Raw genomic sequence first — 23761 nt, 5'->3', positions numbered from 1 at the left:
CACAGCTACTGAGCCTGCGCTCTAGAGCCCACGAGCCACAACTACTGAGCCCGCGTGCCACAACTGCTGAGCCCGTGTGCCACAACTACTGAAGCCCACCCACCTAGAGCCCATGCTCCACAACAAGAGAAGCCACCACAATGAGAAGCCCCCGCACCGCAACTAGAGAAAGCCTGCGTGCAGCAATGAAGACCCAACGCAGCCAAAAATAAACAAATAAAATAAATAAATTTTTTTAAAAATTAAAGAAAAAATAAAGAGTGGGCAGAAAAAAAGGAACTTAAAAGACAGCTGGGAAAAGGTACCAGAGGTAGAAAATGGAAGCAAAAAGATAAGAGTTTCACAATATGGAAATGATCAGCATTTTCATTTATTTCAGCTGGTAGGAGTAAGATGAGAACTGTAAAGAATAGTTTGGGTTTTGAAATTTTGTATTGTTGATTTTTAAATGTTTATAGATATATATATTTTTCCTTTCCGAACGGATGCTCAGAGAACGTTAAAGTACCCAGGGTCACATAGACAAGGTTTGAATTCAGCTTTTAAAAGAGGATGTGCAGTGAAGCTTGGTGAGAGGTAGGGGAGCCAGATTTTGAGAGGGACTGCTCAGTGAGAGTGGGGAGTCCCATTGAAGTGCAGGAGGAGTTAGTGCTTCTCCTTCAGGAAGAGTTTCAGGAAAACCGAGGAAATAAAGATGAACCAGAGTGCTGAACTAGTGGCCGGGAACTAGCACATTTTACTTGTCTCAAGCATGTCAAGTTCAATTACAAGTATCACGCAGACCTCTTTTATCAAGTTTGGTAGGTCACTTATTGGGAGGTGATTTTTCTTCTACGAAATGCACATTAGCAAATCCATGCCACTGCAAGTTCACTGTTTATGTTACTGCTGTGAATGATGTTAGAAACAGTACAAATATCTGATGGTATTCTGTCCCAAAAAAGTTCAAGTTTTTAAAAAGTAAACCCTGATTATCCAGGAACTGACTGCTTTTGACGAACTGTCAAAAGAGCCTTTACCATGGCTAGTTCTTTTACATTTCACTTTCCTTTAGCTGGGTTTATAGTTTTAAGAGGAGATTGAGAATGAAAATGAATTTTCATTCAACAAGATTGAGGTACATTATTTACTATGATCTTTGCAGAAGTGCATAGTTGAGCATAGAATTGTCACTTATGTTACAGAGCAGGATATAACATAACTGAACCTTTGGTTTGGATGCATGAGGTTGCATAATTAAGCAAAATTACCTATCATTCTAAGTTAGTTGACGTATTAAAGGAGATAGAATGAAACATCCCTGAACTGGCACTCACCACCCTGGCCCTGTTGGTAACTGGACATGTTATAAGGGTCTAGGCTCATCACTTATATAAGAAAGAGACAAACTGTGAGTGTCTACCAAATACCAGGGTGTTCATATGTATATTATTTTATTTAAAGTGGAATAAAAATCTTTACTCTGTCTACCTTACAGAATTGTTAGGATGATAAAATGAGATAAAGAATGTGTATATTTTAGTAATCTGTAAAGTACTATACAAAGATACAAAGTATTCCTTTACATTTAGTTAGGTATAAATAAATTACAATATGGAGCTAAGAATGTTATATATTTTTGCACTAATATTGTTTCCTAAATTGAATTTCCAAAATCAGTTTTACTTGTTAATTCTTTTAAAATGGGAAGTTAGTTTCACTCTCCAGTTAATGAAGAGAGTGATGAAATGGAAAAGAACTGGCCATCATCAAGACTCTTGACAGTCCTTCAATAGCAGTTGGCTCCTGGATATACATATATCTATTCCTTAGTAATTTTTATAATGGCTCCATAAGGTAGATAGTACACCATTTTCATTTATGGAAACTGAGTCTTGGTGTGACCATGCTTACACTATTATTAAATAGTAGAACCAGCCTACTAACTTGGATTTTTTTTTCTAACTCTTAATTGTGTGCTTTACCGTCACAAATATGACTTCTGTTCTTACTGTCAGTCTGTAAAAGCTGCTCTTGCCTTTTCATGGGTGGCTCTTGTTCTTTTCCATCTTTATTTGCCACTTATCCTATTTCTTTAGCAAATATTTGAGCACCTACTATGTGCCAGTCATTCTTTCACTTGTTAGGGACACAGCAGCTAATGAAACAGGCAAAAATCCCTGCCCTTATGCTTACATGATACTTAAAAACAAATGATTAAAATGTAAAACGTGTCGAATGGTGATAGGTGGTATAGAGAAAAGTAGAAAGAGTGATGGCAGTGCAGGGTATTTGGGGGAGGAAGTTTATACTTTATTGTCCATGAGAATTGGAATTAGAGTAGAGGGCTTCTTGTGGTAATTGGTGTAAGTAGGGATTAAAGACAACAAAATTAGTTCTTAGGGTCTCAAGACAGAGGTTGTAAATACTCTAGAATTTTGCCAGGAGTATACCAAGTTCTGGGGCACCTCTTTATTGTGGAGGCCAGGGAAGGGGTGGTCTTATTCAGAGACCTTGGAGCTCATGGGCTCCCTTTTCACTTCTGCCCACGGAGGCCAGAGAAGAGGAGTGTTATTATATAACCTTTCCTGTACTGCGTAGTGTTTTGATAAATCCCATTCCCACTGAGTGATTCAGTTACTTTCAGGTGCCAAAACAAATAGTAAAGTATCTTATAAAGTGTACTTTCCTGTCACCTCCTCAAAGAAAATAGGTTGAACTTTGAGCCTGCCAAATCTTCTCAGTTTCATAGTGTAAATATCAAAGTATACTATTTTTGAGTCTAGAATACTGTAGAAAGTTCTCAGTGTCTCTGAGATCATAGCTTTAGAGAACTTTCCCAGGCCCTCTGCTATCTTACTATTAGTAACATTTTAAAAGATGGAAAGAAGACTAATTAAGCATGAAAACCTTACCCAAAGTACAAGTTCTAAAAAAGATAGAGACTCCTTTATCTGAAACTGAGTATTTTGGAACAAAGCCCAAACATTTGTAGCATTGGAAAAGCATCATAATCTAATGGAAAGAGCTTAGCTTCTGGAATCATAGATATGTTGGTTCAGTTTTTGGCTTTGCTTCTAACCAGTTAAATTACAACCATTACCTTGAACAAGTTACACTGTCTCTCTAAGCCTCAATTTCCTAATCTGTGAAATAGATATATGAATTTTAAGTTTGCTGTTCAGGGACTCAACATCAAATTGTAACACAACATAACAGGTACTGTAAAAAATGTAAATTGCCATGGGAACCGAAACAAGGCAGGCAGTGCATTTGACTCTGGGGAAAGAATGGGCAGGCCACTTGGAAAAGGGTTATTACATCATGAACGATTATTTCTAGTTGTCTGAGTACAGAAGCAAGGGAACCACTTTAGGAGGAGGATTCTGTGAGGGCAGATACCTCAAGGTATTAACATATATATCCTTGGCAAAGACATTACCTCCTCTAGTATATTTTTTAACTCTTCCAACATGTTTCCATAGTTTTCTTTACCCTAAATCAGTACCTATTAACCTGTTCAATTTGCCTCTGTTCTCTACTAAATTATAAACTCCTTTTGGGCAAGAATCTATTTTTTCTTGTTTAGCATATTCTATTCTTTATACACTAGACACTTGGTAAGTATTCATTGCATAGATGAAGCAGAACTACATTTGAAAAGAAGTTTTCAAAAGTACATTTGAAGCATCTCTAAATGCTATGCTACGCATTTAGATTTAGTCCTATGAAACGTAGAGCCTTTAAGCAAGGAAGTTAGTTTAAATAGAAAGCAGCAGGGAGTCCAGGGTTTGAGCTTTAGTTATGCCTGATTAAATGACCCTACATCTCTTGGGGGTGCCATTTCCTTATCTGTTTAACAGTATTGATAAATTCTAGGTTTTCTTACAACTATGGTATTCAGGGATTGTGTAATTCTTGCTGCCATGTGTTTATCTAGATGTTAGCCTTTGAGGAAAAAATAGTGCTTGGCATATGGTGTATGCTCAATAAACATATGTTCAATTAAAAATCCAAAACATAGATCAGGACTTCTTAATTGGAGAGACTGAACAGATTCTCAGAACCTTTACCTCTTTGAGGTACAAGATGAGCATACAGAGAGAGCAACTTTTTTTTTTAGAGCAACTTTTGTTTATTGGTTAAAACTCTCTGAGTATAATGTTGTATTGTCTGTTCTGTTTTTGTTTTGGCAGCCAAATGGGAACATTGCCACAAAATATGCAGAACCAGATTTTTCTTTTTTTCTTTTTTTTAGGAATTTTTAAAAATTTTTATTTATTTATTTGGCTGCATTGGGTCTTCCTTGCAGTGGGATCTTCATTGTGGCATGCAGGATCTTTCGTTGCAGTGCATGGGCTCAGTAGTTGTGGCACATGGGCTCAGTAGTTGTGGCACGTGGGCTCTAGAGTGCGTGGACTCAGTAGTTGCGGCACGCTGGCTTATTTGCCCCAAGGCGTGTGGGATCTTAGTTCCCTGACCAGGGCTCAAACCCTCGTCCCCTGCGTTGGAAGGTGGATTCTTGACCACTGGACCACCAGGGAAGTTTCCAGACCAGGCTTTTAAATGGTAGATGAGTTCGAATTTTATTCCATGAGTCAATAAATAATTGAATAGCTTTTCATAATTGACACATTTTTAACTTCTTGCTGGAAATTTTTGGCATGAAACTCTTTTATTGGTAATGTTCATATTGAGTTGAGTTCTAAGAAACTGGGGGATAGGAATATTGAGTTTTTAATAGACTTCTGATTTCTTGCTATGTAAGGTATTTCCCTGCTCTAGAATTTATGCTTGCCTTGCCTTGAATTTATTTTTTGGGGGGGTTAATATGAAATTTTGTTTCTTAAAACATGTTGTTAGTATAAGTATCAGCAATGTTAGGAAAACCTTAGTTATTGTCCTAAGCGCTTTCAATTTCATTTGTTTATATAGCTTTACAAATTAAAGGATAGAAAACAAGTTCAGTACTTCATAATTTTTCTCTAAAAAGAATAGAGTTACAACATATGCCAAAGAAACCAGTGTAGGTAGGCAGAGTTATTCTCAAGGGAATATGTTTTATTTATTTATTTATTTGAAATCTGAAGTACCTTGGCCCTCAATTTCATCAAATTCCCTTATATCTGGAATAAAAAGCCTAAACTGTAAGTAGTGAAAGTCTTTGGGAAAGATTTTGGAAGTTTTTTTTTCCCCCTAAGTTTTTCCATATGTATTTTGTAAAAATTAGAACATAATTGAATATCTGGCAGACATTCTATATGAGTATCTTTATGGTTTTTGTTTTTCAGGCATTTTTAAAATATTTAATCATTCATGAGTTGAGCTTCATTCTTGAGTCATGGATGACAAGGCTTCTGTTGGAAAAATCAGTGTCTCCTCAGACTCTGTGTCTACTCTTAATAGTGAAGATTTTGTCTTGGTTTCCAGGCAAGGAGATGAGACACCATCTACAAATAATGGAAGTGATGACGAGAAAACAGGACTCAAGGTAAAACTACATAACCTACGTTTCTTTTGCTGAGCCTTGCTAAAGCAAAACTTGGCCTTAATAGGAAGGTATATGGAGTGAAAGTGAGGACATGGAAATAATATCCTTTCTTTTTTTAATGCTAAAGCGTTTTATTTATAATTAGTGATAGTGACAAATTTATATCTGATTAAGGATTTTCAATTTGATTAACTTCTAAATCTTCTGATATCCCTAACTGTAAAAACTAGTGATCATAGTATAAACATTTGTTATTTTAGTATTGTTTTCATGTTCTCATTGAGTTAGAGGTGATTGTTTCTTTTGGGCCTGGTGTTTGTAGTGTAAAGGCAGTGGCAGGTCTGCAGTGCTATTTATAAAAATAAGTTTTAGAATTACTAAAACAGAACTTAAAATTCCTGGCTTTTGGCCATTTCTGTTTATATTTTCTCAGCCAAATAAATCACTATTAACTTCTTTTCCCATACTCTGTTACTGTTTTGCTCTTTATGGATATAAGTAAGAACAGATTACCTGTTAATGTCACTTAAAATGTAAGTAGCTTTTAAAATATTTTGATTCTTGTTTATGTCTGTTTATTCAACAAGTGTTTATTGAGTATTGACTTTGTGCCAAGTACTGTTATAAATACTCGGGATACAGTAGCAAATAAGACAAGCAAAGCCCCCTGCCCTCCTAGAGCTTTTAATCAAATGGGGAAACAGATTCTAAGCAAATAGGAAAATGAATATGTTAAGTAAATTTAGGTGCTTTGAAGAAAATCAAAGCAGAATACATGGATAAAGAGTGAATGGCAGGTACTGTTTCAGAGAATGTCTTGAAATGACATTTGAGCAGAGATCTGAATGAAATGAGGAAGAACTTGTTCATGGAGAAATGTGAAAAAGCACTTTCCACGAGAAACAGAAAATAAAAAGACCCTGAGGAAGACCACCCTTTTTAGGACAGAGATTAGAGCAGAGTAAATAAAGTAAATAAAAAGTGCTAAAGTATGAGATCCAGTGATGTGTAGGAACTGCATCATGTAGCACTTTATAAAGCTTAGTAGGAATTTGGACTTTATTATAAATGTGAAGGGGATTTTTGGAGAGCTTTGAATGTGTTCACTGGTTGAGAGAGACAGCATGGATGGTGTGAGCTTTGTGGACCCATTCCCCAGCAAAATTGGTGACAATTACTATGTTTTTTTAATTAAAGTCTATGGAAATGTTCTAAAGGACATAGAGCAATTGAAGAAACATTTATTCAGAGAAATTTACTAAAATTTGGTTACGAATCTGTGGTATTTGAACCAAGACTTGTTTTTTCCTTCCCATCTCCCAGCTGAGCAAGATGGTAACTCCACTCCAGATTGGTACAGTCAAGAAAATAGGGTTTCCTCTCCGCACAGCTCCCACTTGGAGGGCTGTCTTCCAGGGAAGAGCAGGATGAGAGCATTCCTCATTCTGCCTCCATCACCTTTTGCTGGCCAACTGTGAATGAGTGGTAGGGGCTGCTTTTTTTTTTGCCCAGACCTTACTTCTGGGATGAAGGCTCTACTTAGGACACAGTGCTGCTGAGAATACTGAGAGCCCAATTGCCCTTGCCCTTAACCTGGTTCTGGCATGTAAGGTAGTGGCTCCACACTAATAGAGGGAAGTCAAAAATACCGGAGATTGCTACGCAACCTCCCACACCTACCAAATACTCATTTTCTGAAGATGTGTCGCTCAGAGAGAAGTACGTCATTGTCTACACTCCCAGCTTCATAGCTATAGCTCAGAGATTTTGCCTGCAGTGAGAAGTGGGCCATAAAACAGCTCCTAATCTCTTCCCAAAGGAACCAACTTTATTTACAACAGAGGGCTTCCCTGGTGGCTCAGTGGTTAAGAACCTGCCTGCCAATGTGGGGTTCTAGCCCTGGTCCGGGAAGATTCCACATGCTGCAGAACAACTAAGCCCATGCACCACAACTACTGAGCCTGCGCTCTAGAGTCCACGAGCCACAGCTACTGAGCCCACCTGCCACAACTACTGAAGCCCGCACACCTAGAGCCCGTGCCCCACAACAAGAGAAGCCACTGCAATGAGAAGCCCGCACACTGCAACAAAGAGTAGCCCCCGCTCACTGCAACTAGAGAAAGCCCGCACACAGCAACAACAAAAAAAACCCCAATGCAGCCTAAATAAATAATTAATTATTTAATTAATTTTTAAAAATCATATTTACAACAGAGTGTAGAGAAGTTCAAGCCTAAGGGTACCCTCAAAAACAGTGGAGGTTGTGGTGAAAGGTAATTGGGAAGAGATTGTTAGATTGGTTGGACATACGGTTTAACTGTAGGCTTGCAGGGAGAAGACTGCCTGTGGTAGGGACAGATCTCAAACATTGACCTCTGGAGCTCTCCTGTCAAAGTAACCTAATTTGATTGGTTTATTCTGTGGAGCAGTTTATTACCTTAGTGGATTGTTGAAAACTGTTGAGCAAATCAGCCACAATTAGTGGAGTTTAATATCCACATGTAGTCATAGAGACAGAGCATCCTGCCAAAACTACTATACCAGGATGACTGAAGGCAAATCCAAATTACCCCAGAGGAGCAACATCAAAGGTTTAACACCATGGGAATTAGGGGAATAGAATTTACTAAAATAAGTCAGCTAGTCACTAAACAAACAAGCAAGCATAAAAAATAAGTCCTAGGGTGTGGAGACCAGTACTGAGAACTGGAACAACGTATTACCTAAAGTATCTAGTTTCCAACACAAAATGTGAGACATGCAAAGAAACAAGAAAATATTACCCATACATCATTTTTAAAAAGGCAGCACATACTGCTTTTGAGAGTCACATATTGCACTTAATATGCAAACTTTGAAAGTAGCCATTATTAATATGTTCAATGAACTAAAAGAAATCATGCTTAAAGAAATAAAGGAAAGCATGATGACTGTAAAATCAAATAGAAAATATCATTAAGGAGATAGAAATTACAAAAAAAGAACCAAATGGAAATTCCGAAGTGGAAGAGCACAATAACTGAGATGAGGAATTCACTGGAGAGGCTCAACAGTAAATTTCAACGGGCAAAAGAAAGAATTAATGGAAAGAAATGTCATCAAAATGGCAGTACAGGAGTTTTCTACCATCCTACTCTCAAAGAACACCAATTTAGACACTAATGGATGAGAGTGCCTTCATGGAAGTCCAGGAGTCCAGCAGAGAAGTTCCAGCACATTGTTGGGGCAAAAACATCCAAGATTGGACCCATTGAAGACGATGAAAGGAACAGTTTCATTTTATGTGTGTCACCCCACCCCCAAGGTGGCACAGCTCAGTGCCAGCAGATATTTAGCTCATGATTTCTTCCATGGGCGAAAGTGAGAGTGTGTGATTGAGCACCTGACTTTCCCAGCTTTGTGGTACACTGCCAGAAAGGCCCATTTCTTTCTCACTCTGTCCAGAATACTGAGTCATAAACTGGATAACCTGGGGGTCGACAGTTGTGCTGGTGGAAGAACAGCCAAGGTTGGGAATGGAACATATCAAAGGGGCGTGGATCCTACTAACTGCTTTGGGGACTCCCTCAGGAAGCCCACCCATGAGCCACTGGGGACACCTCCCCTGCCAATCCCCCAGCTGGCCCATGGCCACCTCTGAGCTCCACACTCCTCACCCAAACATGTCCCTACCCTGTGGCTACCTCCCTGTGCACAACCCTGAGGGCAAGAATGGTATGTGTGAGTCTTTGCAAATGGCTAGTGAGCACATGCAAAAAGTCAACCGGATTCTGTGGGATTGGAAGAAACCACACACTTGAGCACTCATCATCATCTTAGGGAAAACAAATGCGATAGGGAGCATCAAAACACTGGATCAAGCAGAAGAAAGTATTGTGAAGTACAAGACAGATTATTTGAAATTATCTAGTCTGAGAACAGAGGGAATATGAAAAGGAGTGAAGAAAGCTGGCCCATGGCCAGCTGGCCCAGTTCATAGTGTGAACTATGGCATGCCACTAAAATGATCAGTCTCTGCAATATTAGAGTCCCAGAAGGACAGGAGAGAGAGAAATGGGCAGAAAGCTTATTTAGAGACATAATCATTGAAAACTTCCCAAATTTTTTTAAAATTATTATTTTATTTATTTATTTTGGCTGTGTTGGGTCTTCGTTGCTCCATGCGGGCTTTCTCTAGTTGCAGCAAGTGGGGGCTACTCTTCATTGCAATGCGCGGGCTTCTCATTGCGGTGGCTTCTCTTGCTGCAGAGCACGGGCTCTAGGCGCGTGGGCTTCAGTAGTTGTAGCATGTGGGCTCAGTAGTTGTGGCTCACGGGCTCTAGAGCACAGGCTCAGTAGTTGTGGCGCACGGGCTTAGTTGCTCCGCGGCATGCGGGATCTTCCCAGACCAGGGATCGAACCCGTGTTCCCTGCACTGGCAGGCGGATTCTCAACCACTGCGCCACCAGGGAAGCCCCAAAACTTCCCAAATTTGGGGAAAGATTTGGATATCTGAGATCATGAAGTTTATAGGTTCCCCCCAAATTTCAACCCAAAGTGATCCTCTCCAAGATATATTACAATAAAGTTTTAAAATCAAAGACAAACAGTTTTTAAAGCAGCAAGAGGGAAAAAAACTATCTCACATTACAAAGGAACCCCCCATAAGACTTTTAGCAGATTTCTCAGCAGAAACCTTGCAGGCCATAAGAGAATGGGATGATATATTCAAAATGCTAAAAGAAAAAAACTGCCAACCAAGAATACTTTAGTTGGCAAAGTTGTCCATCAGAAATGAAGGAGAGGGAATCCTCTGGGGCTTCAGTAGTTAGGACTCGTGCTCTCACTGCCAAGGGTGTGGGTTCAATCCCTGGTCAGGGAACTTAGATCCTGCAAGCCGTGCAACATGGCCAAAAAAAAAAAAAAAAAAAAGGGAAGGAGAGAGAAAGATTACAGGTTTCCCCCTCAATCTGAAAGTAGAACGTTCCTATGAAACTTCGTAAGCTGAAATGGCATATAGTGAAGAGTATCCCCTGCTTTCTGAAAGTTTGTGTTACACCCCTTCACTTTTACAAATGACCTACATTAGTACAGTAATTGCTTTTTTTCATAAAAGCAAAAATCCTCTTCAGGTTTCTTTCAGTTAGTGAAAACAGGTACTAATGTAGGGCTTTCTAAAAGCAAAGTGGCATATTGCAAACTTTCGGAAAGTGGGGGATACCTGTAATTCCCAAATCAATGTTGAGGGAGTTGATCATCGCTAGACCTTAAGAAAAGTGGTAAAAGGAGTTCTTCAATCTGAAATGAAAGGACACTAATTAGTAACATGAAAACATATGAAAATATAAAACACACTGGAAAAGATAAGTATATAGTCAAAATCAGTATAGTCTGATAATGTAATATGGTGGTGTGTTGATTAAGAAACTGTAGTATAAAAGTTAAAGGACAAAGGTATTAAAAAACTATAGCTACAATGAATACATAATATAGAAAGTTAAATTGTGACATCAAAAACAAAGTGTTTGGGGAAGTAAAAGGTAGAGTTTTGTATGCGATTGAAGTTAGGTTGTTACTGTTAATATACTGTTATATCCTGTACAATGTTTTATGTAAACCTCATGGTAACCACCAAGTAATAACCTACAATAGATCATAAAAGATAAGGGATCAAAGTGTACCACTACAGAAAATCATCAGTTCACAAGGGAGGATAGCAGGAGAGGAAGAAAGGAACACGGTAACTACAAAACAACCAGAAAACAATTATTTTTTAATTAATTAATTTATTTTTGGATGCATTGGGTCTTTGTTGCTGCACGCGGGCTTTATCTAGTTGTGGCGAGTGGGAACTACTCTTTGTTGTGTTGTGCAGGCTTCTCATTGCGTTGGCTTCTCTTGCTGTGGAGCATGGACTCTAGGCGCGCAGGCTTCAGTAGTTGTGGGGCTCTAGAGTTCAGGCTCAGTAGTTGCGGTGCACGGGCTTTGTTGCTCCGCGGCATGTGGGATCTTCCCGGAACAGGGCTCGAACCCATGTCCCCTGCACTGGCAGGCAGATTTTTAACCACTGTGTCACCAGGGAAGTCCCCAGAAAACAATTAATTACATAATATTAGTAAGTTCTTATTTATCAGTAATTATTTTAAATGCAAATGAATTAAGTTGTCCAATCAAATGACAAGTGTCAGAATGTATTAAAAAAACAAGACCGCACTATATGCTGCCTATAAGAGACTCATGTCAAGACTTCCCTGGTGGCACAGTGGTTAAGAATCCACCTGCCAATGCAGGGGACATGGGTTCGAGAACTGGTCTGGGAAGATCCCACATGCCGCGGAGCAACTAAGCCCGTGCGCCACAACTACTGAGCCTGCGCTCTAGAGCCCGCACACCACAACGAAGAGTAGCTCCTGCTCGCCGCAACTAGAGAAAGCGCATGCACAGCCACGAAGACCCAACACAGCCAAAAATAAATAAATAAATAAATAAATTTTAAAAAAAGAGAGAGACTCATTTCAGCTTTAAGGACACACGTAGACTTATCCATGTGTCATATGTGAAGAGATGAAAAGCTATTCCATGTAAATGGGAACTAAAAGAGGGGCCATTTCAAAACAAGTATATGTTAGGTCACAAATCAAATCTTAGCAAATTTAAGAAGACTGACATCATACCAGATTCTTTTCTGACTACAGTGGTATAAAACTAGAAATAAAACAATGGGGAAAACTTGAAAATCTACAAATATGTGGAAATTAAACAACCTACTCCTGACCAACCACTGGGTCAAAGAAGAAATCAAAAGGGAAATCAGAAAACATCTTGAAAGAAACAAATATGGAAACACAACATATTCCACATTCCACGATTTATATGTGGAATCTAAAAAAGCCAAACTCATGGAAACTGAGTAAAATGGTGGTTGCCCAGAGGTGGGCAGTGGTGGTGGAAGAAATGAGGAAATGTTGGTCAAACAGTATAGACTTCCAGTTAGGCAGTGGATACGTTTTGGGGATCTAATGTACAGCACTGGGACTATAGCTAACAATACTACATTATATAATTAATTGAAAGTTCCTAAGAGATTAATCTTTAAAAATGGTAATTATGTGAGTTGATGGTTGTTGTATTAACTAACCTTATTGTGGTAATCATTTTCCAATATATATGTGTATCAAATCATCATGTTGTACACCTTAAACTTATATAATGTTTTATTTCAATTAAGTCTCAATAAAGTTGGAATATATATATGTATAAAACAAAGACCTTTTCTCGGAACTTTTATAAAAAAATAAATAAAACAATATGTGAGAAGTATTTACACTCTTAAAAAAAAAGAATGAACTCTCATTACCACAGTCATGAATGATCTCAAAATAATTAAGCTGATTGAAAGAAGCCAGACATCCCCTCCAACTCCATAAATAGAAGCACATACTGTGTGTTCCATTTATATACGATTTTAAAAAATGCAAAACTAATCTACACTCACAGAAAGCAGAAGAGTGGTTGCCTTGGGGGAGGGATGATGAGGTGGGGAAGAAGAGTAAGAACCCAAAGGGGCACCGCTACAGTGGTGTGTGCACGTATATATGTATATGTATGTGTGCGCGTGCACACATATGCATACATATACATGTGCATATATATAATATTAAAGAGATGTCAGTGCTGCATTAGAAAGTTATTTACTAAACGCTAAAGAAAGTAGTAAGGGAGGAATAAAGGAATGAAAAATACATGAGACAGATAAATAAAAAACAAAAAGTAAAATAGCACACCTAAATTGAACTATATCAATAATAACATTAAATGTGAATGGATTAAGCAATATGATCAAAAAGTAGAAATTGTCAGCACTGGCTAAAACAACGTCTAGGAGACACACCTTAGATTCAAAGATGTAAATATATTTAAATAGATGGGAAAAGATACGCAAACAACAGTCACAAGAAAACGAGTGATTATAGTGATGTTAGGCAACATAGACTTTAAAACAAACAATGATACTACAGATGAAATGGGCTTTTTATAATCCTATATGGGTCAGACCACCAGGAAGGTCCAACAATGAAATCCCTAATAAAGGAACTTCAAAATACATGAAGCAAAAAATGACAGAAATGAAGAGAGAAATAGACAGTTCAACAATAATTGTTGTTACAATACTTCCTTTCAATTACGGATAGAAAAACTAAGCAGGAGACCAATACGTAAATAGAAGTCCAGAGCAGCGCTATAAACCATTTTGACCTGACATATCTATGGAGTACTCAACAACAATAATATACATTCTTCTCAAGTACACCTAAATTATTTTTCCAACCACAGTGAAATGAATTAGAAATCAATAACAGAAGTAAAGCTGAAAAATTAACAAATACATGGAAATTAAACAACATACTCCCAGATAACTTATGGGTCAAAGAAGAAATTAAAAGGGAAATTAGAAAATACTTTGAGATGAATGAAAATGAAGGTATACCAAAACTTATACAATATAGCTAAAATAATGCTTATAGGGAAATTTCTACTTGTAAATTCCTATATTATGAGAGAAGGAAGATCTCATATCAATAACCTAATTTTTCACCTTAAGACATTGGAAAAACAAGGGCAAACTAAACTTGAAACAAGCAGAAGTAAGGAAATAAAAGGTTAGGGTGAAAATTAATGAAACAGAAGAGAAAACCAATAGAGAAATCAATGAAACCAAAAGCTGGTTCTTTGAAAAGATCAACAAAATGGACAACATTTTAGATTGACCAAGAGGAAAAGAGGAGACACAAATTACTAGAATCAGAAATGAAACATTGCTACCAAACTTACATAAATAAAAAGGATTATAAAGGAATCTTATGAACAGTAATATGCCAGTAAATGAGAGAACTTAGATTAAATGGACACATTTCAAGAAAAACACTAATGAAACTGATAAATAATATGAATAGACATATAACAAGAGATTGAATTAGCAATAAAAAATATACCTGGATGACTTCACTGCTGAACTCTACCAAATGTGTAATTAAGAATACCAGTACTTAACACACTCCCAAAAAAATAGAAGAGGAGAGAATATTTCCCAATTCATTTTATGAGGATGATATTACCCTGATGCCCAAATTAGACAAAGATATCACAAGAAGACTACACGTCAGTATCTCTTGTAAATATGGAGACAAAATCCTCAAGAAAACACCAGCAGACTTAATTCATCAACATATAAAAAGGATTACATACCATGATCAAGTGGGAATCAAAGGATTCGAAGTTTGGTTTAACATATTAAAATCTATTAATGTAACATACCATATCAGTGGAATTAAAAGCAAAGACAATCATTTCAGTAGACACAGTAAAAGCATTTGATAAAAATTCAACACTTTGTCATGAAAGTAAACAAATGAAACTATGAATAGAATGGCACTTCCTCAACTAGATAAGTAGCAATTGTGAAAAACCCACAGCTAAAATCATTCTCGCTGGTGAAAGAGTAGATTTTTCCCTCCTCCGTTTAGGCTCAATACATGGATATCTGTTCAACATTGTACTTGAGGTTACTTCCAGAGCAGTTAGGCATGTAAAAATCTAAAAGACATCCATATTGGAAAGAAGGAAATAAGAATCATCTCTGTTTGCAGTTGTATATGATCTTGTATGTAGAAAGTCCTAAGAAATCCACTAAAAATTATTAAAACTAATAAGTTCAGCAGGATTGCAGGATACAAGATCATCATGCAAATATCAATTTTATTTCTATATATTTGTAAGGAGCAATCTTAAATGACAGTAGGAAAACAATTGCATTTATGATAGCATTAAAAAGAATTAAATATTTTGCATTGTTTAAAAAAGTGAAAATCTTATACTCTGAAATCTGCAAAGCATTGTTGAAAGAAATTAAAGAAGACCTAAATAAGTGGAAATTCATCCAGTGTTCATGAAAATAAACACAGTCGAAGGACTCACGCTTTGCAATTTCAAAACTTATTATAGAGCGGTGGTAATCAAGACAGTGTAGTACTGACATAAGGATAGGCATGTAGATCATTGGAATATGTTTGAGAATTCAGAAATAGAACCATGTTTCTGTGGTCAGCTGATTGAAGCAAGGGTACTAATACCATTCAGTTGAGAACGGATTTTTTTCCCCAACAAATTGTGCTGGGACACTGGATAGCCACATTCAAAAGAATGAAGTTGTACCCTTACATCACACTATATATAAAAATTAGCTCAAAGTAGATGAAAGACCTCAATGTAAGAGCTAAAAGTATAAAACTCTTAGAAGAAAATAGGGGTAAATTTTCATGACTTCAGGTTTAACAGTGGATTCTAAGATATACCAAAAATATAAGCAACAAAGGAAAAAGAATAGATTTAATTGGACTGTATCAACAATAAAATCTTTTCTACCTCAAAGGATACTATCAAAAAAGTGAAAAGTCAACCCACAGAATGAGAGAAAATGTTTGCAAACCATAAGTTACTTGTATCTAGGATATATAAAGAGCTAAGCAACCTAAATGTGTATCAACTACCAAATGGATAAATAAAATGTGGTCTAGAGTGGAATATTAGTTGGTCATAGGAATGAAGTAATGATGCATGCTACAACACAGATGAACCCTGAAGAACATTATGTTAAGTGGTAAGCAAGTCACAAAAGTCCACTAATTACAGGGTTCCAATAATATGAAATGTCTAGAATAGTCAGATCTTTAGAGGCAGAAGATAAATAAGTGTTTGCTTAGGGCTGGAGATACTGGGGGAAGAGAGAGTTGATACCTAAGGAGGTAGGGTGCTTTCTTTTTGAGGTAATGAAAATATTTTAAGATCGACTTTGGTAGTGGTTGCACATATCTGTTAATATACTCAAAACCATAGAATAGAATGTATACTTTAAATGGGTGAATTGTATTTGGAAATGTCCCAATACAAATACTTCGGAAAGCTGGATGAAATAGAATAAATAGCCTTTTAATTACATAGCTCTATTCACAAGAAAGTGAAGGAAGTCCCCAAGGAACAAAAGCAAAGAGGAACCTGAAAGCCAGACCTATACACATGTGCTGACTTTGGGCAAGATTGACAGCAAGAAGAGCAGGCTGTTTTAGTCCTGAAAGGGAGAGAATGTTAGCTTGGACTAGAGGGTGAATGGCCTGTGATTCAGGATATATTTTCAAGGTAGAGCTGATTGGTATTAAGGTGGGCAAATTAGATATGGGATTTGAGGCAGAGAGAAGTAAAGTTGCTTCCTAGATTTTGGCCTGAACTGTTAGGTATATGGTTTCGCCATTTAGTGAAATGGGCAAGAGATAGGAAGACCAGAATTGGGGCAGGGGACAGGGGAATCAAAGTCCTGTTTAGGACATATTAAATTTGAGATGACTGTTAGGTGTCCATTTTTAGATGTCAGGTAGTTAGTTGCATGTATGAGACCGATGTTCAGGAGAGATTGTGGCTGACATCAACAGTATATAGATGGTATTCAAAGCTATGGGATTAGATGAAGCAACAAGGGAAAAGCAACAAATAACATAGAAGGGAATCCCCATAAGGTTACCAGCTGATTTTTCAGCAGAAACAGACAACTGTTTCAAGGATTTTTTGCTAACAAAGAGGAGCTGAAAAATAGAGAGGTACCTGAAGGGTGATATGGATTCCAGTGAGGGATTTTATGATATTTATATACTGATAAGAATTATTCAGTAAAGGGGGACATTGCTACTACAAAATGAGAGCAAAATCTTTGATTCAATTAGGGAAAAGGGTTTTGTGTGTATAAGTGGAAGGGTTAGCCTAGGAACAGTTTCTTTTTTTTATTTATTTATTTATTTATTTATTTATTTATTTTTGGCTGCGTTGGGTCTTCGTTGCTGCGCACGGGCTTTCTCTAGTTGCGGTGAGTGGGGGCTACTCTTCGTTGTGGTGCGCGGGCTTCTCATTGTTGTGGCTTCTCTTGTTGCGGAGCACGGGCTCTAGGCGCGCAGGCTTCAGTAGTTGTGGCACGTGGGCTCAGTAGTTGTGGCTCGCGGGCTCTAGAGCTCAGGCTCAGTAGTTGTGGCGCACGGGCTTAGTTGCTCTGCGGCATGTGGGATCTTCCCAGGCCAGGGCTCGAACCTGTCTCCCTTGCATTGGCAGGCAGATTCTTAACCACTGCGCCACCAGGGAAGCCCTAGGAACAGTTTCTGAAATAGGAAGATAGCATAAGTGAGTACAGATGCAAATAGATCAGTCTTCTCTCCTTTTGGATTTGTTCCTGTCGAAAATTTTCTTGTTAATTTTTGAAGTACTGTTAGACTTATTCTTCCTGTTTCTAATTTGATGAACCATTTTCGGGAAATGGGAAGGACCCTCAGGGCTTCTCCAGAGAACTTTTTGCTCAGTCTCATTTATCTTGTTCACCAAAAGGAGATAATTCTGTTTTGGGGTTTTTTTAAAATTAATTAATTAATTAATTAGTTTCTGGCTGTGTTGGGTCTTCATTGCTGTGCCCAGGCTTTCTCTAGTTGCGGCGAACAGGGGCTACTCTTCGTTGTGGTGTGCGGGCTTCTCATTGCAGTGGCTTCTCTTGTTGTGGAGCATGGGCTCTAGGCACGTGGGCTTCAGTAGTTGCTGGCACGTGGGCTCAATAGTTGTGGCTTGCAGGCTCTAGAGCGCAGGCTCAGTAGATGTGGCGCATGGGCTTTGTTGCTCTGCGGCATGTGGGATCTTCCCAGACCAGGGCTTGAACCCGTGTCCCCTGCATTGGCAGGTGGATTCTCAACTGTGCCACCAGGGAAGCCCCGATAATTCTGTTTTATAGACCAGGAAATTGAGCAACATGTTTTCCAAATTTAAAATGTTTCCTCTATGTATTTCCATGTAATTTCAGTACATCTACACAGCATATTGGTTTATTGGCTACAGAACTAGTAAGTGAAGATTAAAAATTATTGTTAAATCTGTGAGATCTGTCATCAGAAGAAAGTATAATAGGATATCTACAGATGTGTTGCCAGTGGTGCCCACACTTCTTTATGAAACTGTTCTTTCGACCCCTGGTAGATTTTAAAATTGCAGTGGAGTTAGAGGATACATTTGAAAGGTCTGTCACTCTTCCACCCCTGAAGTTCTAATGGAGTGTTTTGTTGAATATTCAGTTGACAGCTAGTAATCTACCAACTACTGTTAGGTACTGAGGATAAGAACTCCATTTTGGGAAATATGATGACTTAGAAAACCTAAAAATGTCTCGATACAAAATACTTAGGAAAGCTGGATGAAATATAATATATAACAAATACCCTTTTTTTAAAAAAATAAATTTATTTATTTATTTATTTATTTTTGGCTGTGTTGGGTCATTGCTGAGTGCTGGCTTTCTCTAGCTGGGGCGAGTGGGGGCTACTCTTTGTTGCGGTGCACGGGCTTCTCGTTGCGGTGGCTCCTCTTTGTTGCAGAGCACGGGCTCTAGGTGCGTGGGCTTCAGTAGTTGTGGCACGAGGGCTCATTAGTTGTGGCTCACGGGCTTAGTTGCTCCGCAGCATGTGGGATCTTCCCGGACTAGGGCTCGAACCCGTGTCCCCTGCATTGGCAGGTGGATTCTTAACCACTGCGCCACCAGGGAAGTCCCAACAAATACCCTTTTGATTGTATAGCTGTATTCATAAATATGTAAAGAAAATCCCCAAGGAATGAAAGCAAAGAGGGAAATGAAAGCCAGAACTATATGTATGAGCTGACATTGGGCCTGCTCTGGGGGGAATTTGCTGTTCTTTATAACCAGTGGACTTGGGTTTTGATAGGTAAATTAGGTAAGAGATAAGGCCTTGGATTTTACAGAGAGAGGTTTTGGAACTGAGATTTCCTTATAAAGCACGCTCAGGATACATCCTAACTTGAAAGGATATACTTGAAAAAATAATAATAGTAACCTGCCTACAGTCACAGGAAAAAAATAAGGAAGCTTCTCTGTCTTACCTTGGACACTGATTGGAGGGGAGTCTTGTTGAGTGTTTGTACCCATAGGCCTGCCTTCATGTATGTTTGGGGTTTTAATTTATACTACCTTCTTGTTCCTGGGTTAGTAATACTCTTGGGACACCTGACAGAATCAACTGTAAAACTATGGAGGGACATGTTTGCCACCCAGGCTGCATAGTATTCCCACAGGTAACTCTGATAAAGAATAGTGCACAATGCAAAATTTACAAAGAATGGGGCTTCCCTGATAGCACAGTGGTTAAGAATCCGCCTGCCAATGCAGGGAACACGGGTTCGAGCCCTGGTCTGGGAAGATCCCACATGTCGCGGAGCAACTAAGCCCATGCGCCACAACTACTGAGCCTGTGTTCTAGAGCTGGCGAGCCACAACTACTGAAGCCCACGTGCCTAGAGCCCGTGCTCCACAACAAGAGAAGCCACTGCAATGAGAAGCCCGCGCACCACAACAAAGAGTGGCCCCTGCTCCTCTCAACTAGAGAAAGCCCGTGCGCAGCAATGAAGACCCAGTGCAGCCAAAAATAAATAAATAAATAAAACAAACAAATTAAAAAAAAACTAACCTTTAAAAAAAAAAAATTTACAAAGGACAATTCACCATGAGCAACAGTTAGCAAACCCCCAGTAAGATCAAATCTCACCAAAACTTTGGCATCTGAATAATTAGCTGTAACCTTAAGATGGGTATGATTAAAATGACTAAAGATTTAAAGAAAATTTTGGAAACGTTAGAAAATAACATTACAAAAGATTTTAATATACCAAGCAAACTAAAAATAGAACTTCCACAAGTGAAAATTAGACCCAGTGAAATTAAAGGTGCAACAGATATATTACCTACAAAATAAATCTGAGGAAATTACTCAGAAAATAACATTGAAAGATGATAAAATATGAAAAAGCAATTAAGAAACATGGAGACTAGGATGCGAAGGACCAACATGTACCTAAATGTTCCTTAAGAATTGAATGAGGGAGGGGGGACCACTGACGGTCCAGTGGTTCGAACTCTGTGCTTCCACTGCAGGGGTCACGGGTTGGATTCCTGGTCGGGGAACTAAGATCCTGCGTGCCACGCAGCGCAACCAAAAAAAAAAAAAAGAATGAGAGAGAAGGAAATTGGTATAATAGCTGAATATCTTCCGAAAGTGATAAAGGATATAAACCCTCAGCTTAAAAAAACAAAATGAGTCCCAACCAGGATGACAGTGAAAGTGTAGAACATCACAGCCAAAGAGTAGTTCTTAAAAGGCTGAATGAGAATCAAGATGAATAGGACATAGTTCATGTCCTCAAGATGCTTATAGCCTAGGGTAGATGACACTTGTTAAAAATGTTGTTGCAGTCATTTCTACTAGTCTTTGCTTTGTAACAAACTAACTCAGATTTGAAAAACTATTATTTCTCATGATTTTATGGATTGACTGGGTAGTTTTGCTGGTCTTGCTTAGGCTCATACAACTTCATTCAGCTGGTGCGTTGGCTGGGGACTGGGCTTGACCTTGTCTCTCTTTCCATGTGGTTTTCAACTTAGGCTTCTTCACAGCATGGTGGTCTTAGGGCAGACGTGAAAGCTGCAAGACCTCTTTTAAGGCTAAGGCTTATAAGTTACATGGTGTCACTTCTACCACATTCTGTTGTAGAAAAGCAAGTCACAACGCCAGCCCAGATTCATGGGTTTAGAGAAATAGACTATATCTCTTGATGGAGGAGCTGTAGAGATTTTGTGGCCATATTTAATTTTCAACATGAGTATAATTAGATCAGTGCTGTGATAGAGGTTAACGAAAGGATGCTATAGAACAGAGCAGGTAGAAACTTATCTCAGCTTGGGGGAGGAGTCAGGGGGAAGGCTTCTCAGAGAGGATAATGCTTCAGTTAAACCCTTTAAAGGAAAGCTTTATGTGATGGTGTAGTTATAAAAAACACAGGTATTTTTCTTTATGAAATGTTTTGACAACTCACATCAAAATCTGAGAATTTTCCATAAGTTTAGAACGTGTTGCATTTTCTCTGCCTCACTTCCCTGGTGTGGGAATCTTACACCCTTTAGCTCTTAGCCAAAGATACTCTTTTTTTTTTTTTTTTTTTTTTAGTTTATTTATTTATTTTAAAATTTTTTTTAAAAATTTATTTATTTATTTATTTATGGCTGTGTTAGGTCTTAATTTCTGTGCGAGGGCTTTCTCTAGTTGTGTTAAGCGGGGGCCGCTCTTCATCGCGTTGCGCGGGCCTCTCACTATCGCGGCCTCTCTTGTTGCGGAGCACAGGCTCCAGACGCGCAGGCTCAGCAATTGTGGCTCACGGGCCCAGCTGCTCCGTGGCATGTGGGATCTTCCCAGACCAGGGTTCGAACCCGTGTCCCCTGCATTGGCAGGCAGACTCTCAACCACTGCGCCACCAGGGAAGCCCCAAAGATACTCTTTAAATGCTGGTTGGGGTACATTGATGAGATAGTACTGCTGAGGCAGAAAGTTCAGTTAGAGGATTTTTTAAGCTTTTTAATCTTCATAGAGTTTTCTTCTTGAAAAATCCAGCTGACATTATTTTGGTTGAAAAAAGTTGCCAGGCTTTATTAAAGTAGTTAGCAGATACAGAAGTCACTCCTTCTCACTTAGTACTGCCTAAACTGATCTTCTGACTCAGTTTCTGAAATTATATTGGAGTCAGTTGCTCTTGTCCTCTAAAATGCAGATCTTTTATTCAAGCAAAGTTAGTGAACCATGAACACACAGTTTAATTAAGGGGATCAGAGTGGTGGCGGGGGAGACACTTAAGTAAATATGTCATCATGACAAAATTCATCAATTGCTGGAATATAGAAATGAGCAGAATTATATGAGAACATATTTGTTGCCTGAAGAAGAAAAGAAAGGTTTTCATAGAGTAGGTAACAATTCAGCAGAACATTAAAGAGTCATTAAGAATTTCCCAAAGAAGAGAGTCTGTGACATGTGGAAAGATCAAGAGGCTTGAAAGAGCCTGGAGTCGGGACCACTGCATGCAGTAGAATTGAATGTGCTTGCTTTTCTTTTTCTCCCAAGATGCGAATAGCTTTTTTGTCATTTTTTTCTGTAATTATAAAAATAATATATGCTTGATTTAGAAAATTCAGACAATAAGAAAAGTAAGTAAAACCTAGCCATAATCCCATTATTTAGCAAAACATTCATAAGTATTTTGGGTCCTTCTTCAATTGACATTTTTTTTGGTTTTTTTTGGCTGCGTTGGGTCTTCGTTGCTGCGCATGGGCTTTCTCGAGTTGCAGCGAGCAGGGGCTACTCTTCGTTGTGCTGTGCAGGCTTCTCATTGCGGTGGCTTCTCTTGTTGCGGAGCACGGGCTCTAGGCGCGCGGGCTCTAGGCGCGCAGGCTTCAGTAGTTGCAGCACGTGGATTCAGTAGTTGCAGCACGCAGGCTTCAGTAGTTTGCGGCACATGGGCTCAGTAGTTGCATCGTGCGGGCTCTAGGGCGTACAGGCTCAGTAGTTGTGGTGCATGGGCTTAGTTGCTCCGCGGCATGTGGAATCTTCCTGGACCAGGGATCGAACCCGTGTCCTCTGCACTGGCAGGCAGATTCTTAACCAGTGAGCCACCAGGGAAGTCCCAGTTGACTTTTAAAGATGAATTCACAAGGTTCTGTTCCTTTCCTTTTTTAAATTAATGTTAATAATTCCTAATGGTAATTTTAGTTTGTTTTTCTGGTCCTTATTTTATATAGTAAGATAAAGAGATGGATTTTCAGAATAACTGCGGTTTATAAATGAGGCGCAAAGTGATTTAGTGATTTATCAAAGATCACAGAAAGAATCTGTGAGTGCCTTTGAGATTAGTTACTATACTTTCCAGTATCCAAATTGGGCTTCTGATTCTTTTGTGCCTTGCTTTCTTTTTTTTTTTTAATTTTTATTTATTTTATTTTTGGCTACATTGGGTCTTCATTGCTGCACGCGGGCTTTTCTCTGGTTGCGGCGAGTGGGGGCTACTCTTTGTTGCAGTGCGCAGGCTTCTCATTGCGGTGGCTTCTCTTGTTGTGGAGCAGGGGCTCTAGGCGCGTGGGCTTCAGTAGTTGTCGTGGCTCAGTAGTCGTGGCTCACGGACTCTAGAGTGCAGGCTCAGTAGTTGTGGCAGGCTCAGTAGTTGTGGCACACGGGCTTAGTTGCCCCACGGCATGTGGGATCTTCTGGACCAGGGCTCGAACCCATGTCCCTTGCATTGGTAGGCGGATTCTTAACCACTGCGCCACCAGGGAAGCCCTGTGCCTTGCTTTCTGATAAGACGAGATTTATATACTTGTTTTGAAATGGCTCAGCTCTTACCCTG

The 23761-nt window shown here is 38.8% G+C and overlaps 1 protein-coding gene across 5 annotated transcripts in view; it reads left to right on the top strand.

Annotated features, from left to right (window-relative positions):
- RABGAP1 (RAB GTPase activating protein 1) overlaps nt 1-23761 on the top strand; it is a 159167-nt gene that overhangs the window by 17512 nt on the left and 117894 nt on the right. For 3 of the 5 annotated variants that reach the window (XM_068552084.1, XM_068552082.1, XM_068552087.1), the window contains exon 2: nt 5271-5470. In XM_068552084.1, the coding sequence (XP_068408185.1) occupies nt 5321-5470 (150 nt within the window). In that variant the 5' untranslated portion in view covers nt 5271-5320. The remainder of the gene's footprint in view (nt 1-5270; nt 5471-23761) is intronic. The other 2 variants (XM_068552086.1, XM_068552085.1) reach the window with 1 other exon arrangement.

This window comes from Eschrichtius robustus, chromosome 10 (genome assembly GCF_028021215.1).
Source record: "Eschrichtius robustus isolate mEscRob2 chromosome 10, mEscRob2.pri, whole genome shotgun sequence".
NCBI classification, from domain to species: Eukaryota; Metazoa; Chordata; class Mammalia; order Artiodactyla; family Eschrichtiidae; genus Eschrichtius; species Eschrichtius robustus.
The sequence above is the reverse complement of the archived record's forward strand: the minus strand, read 5'-3'. Positions and strand labels throughout refer to the sequence as shown.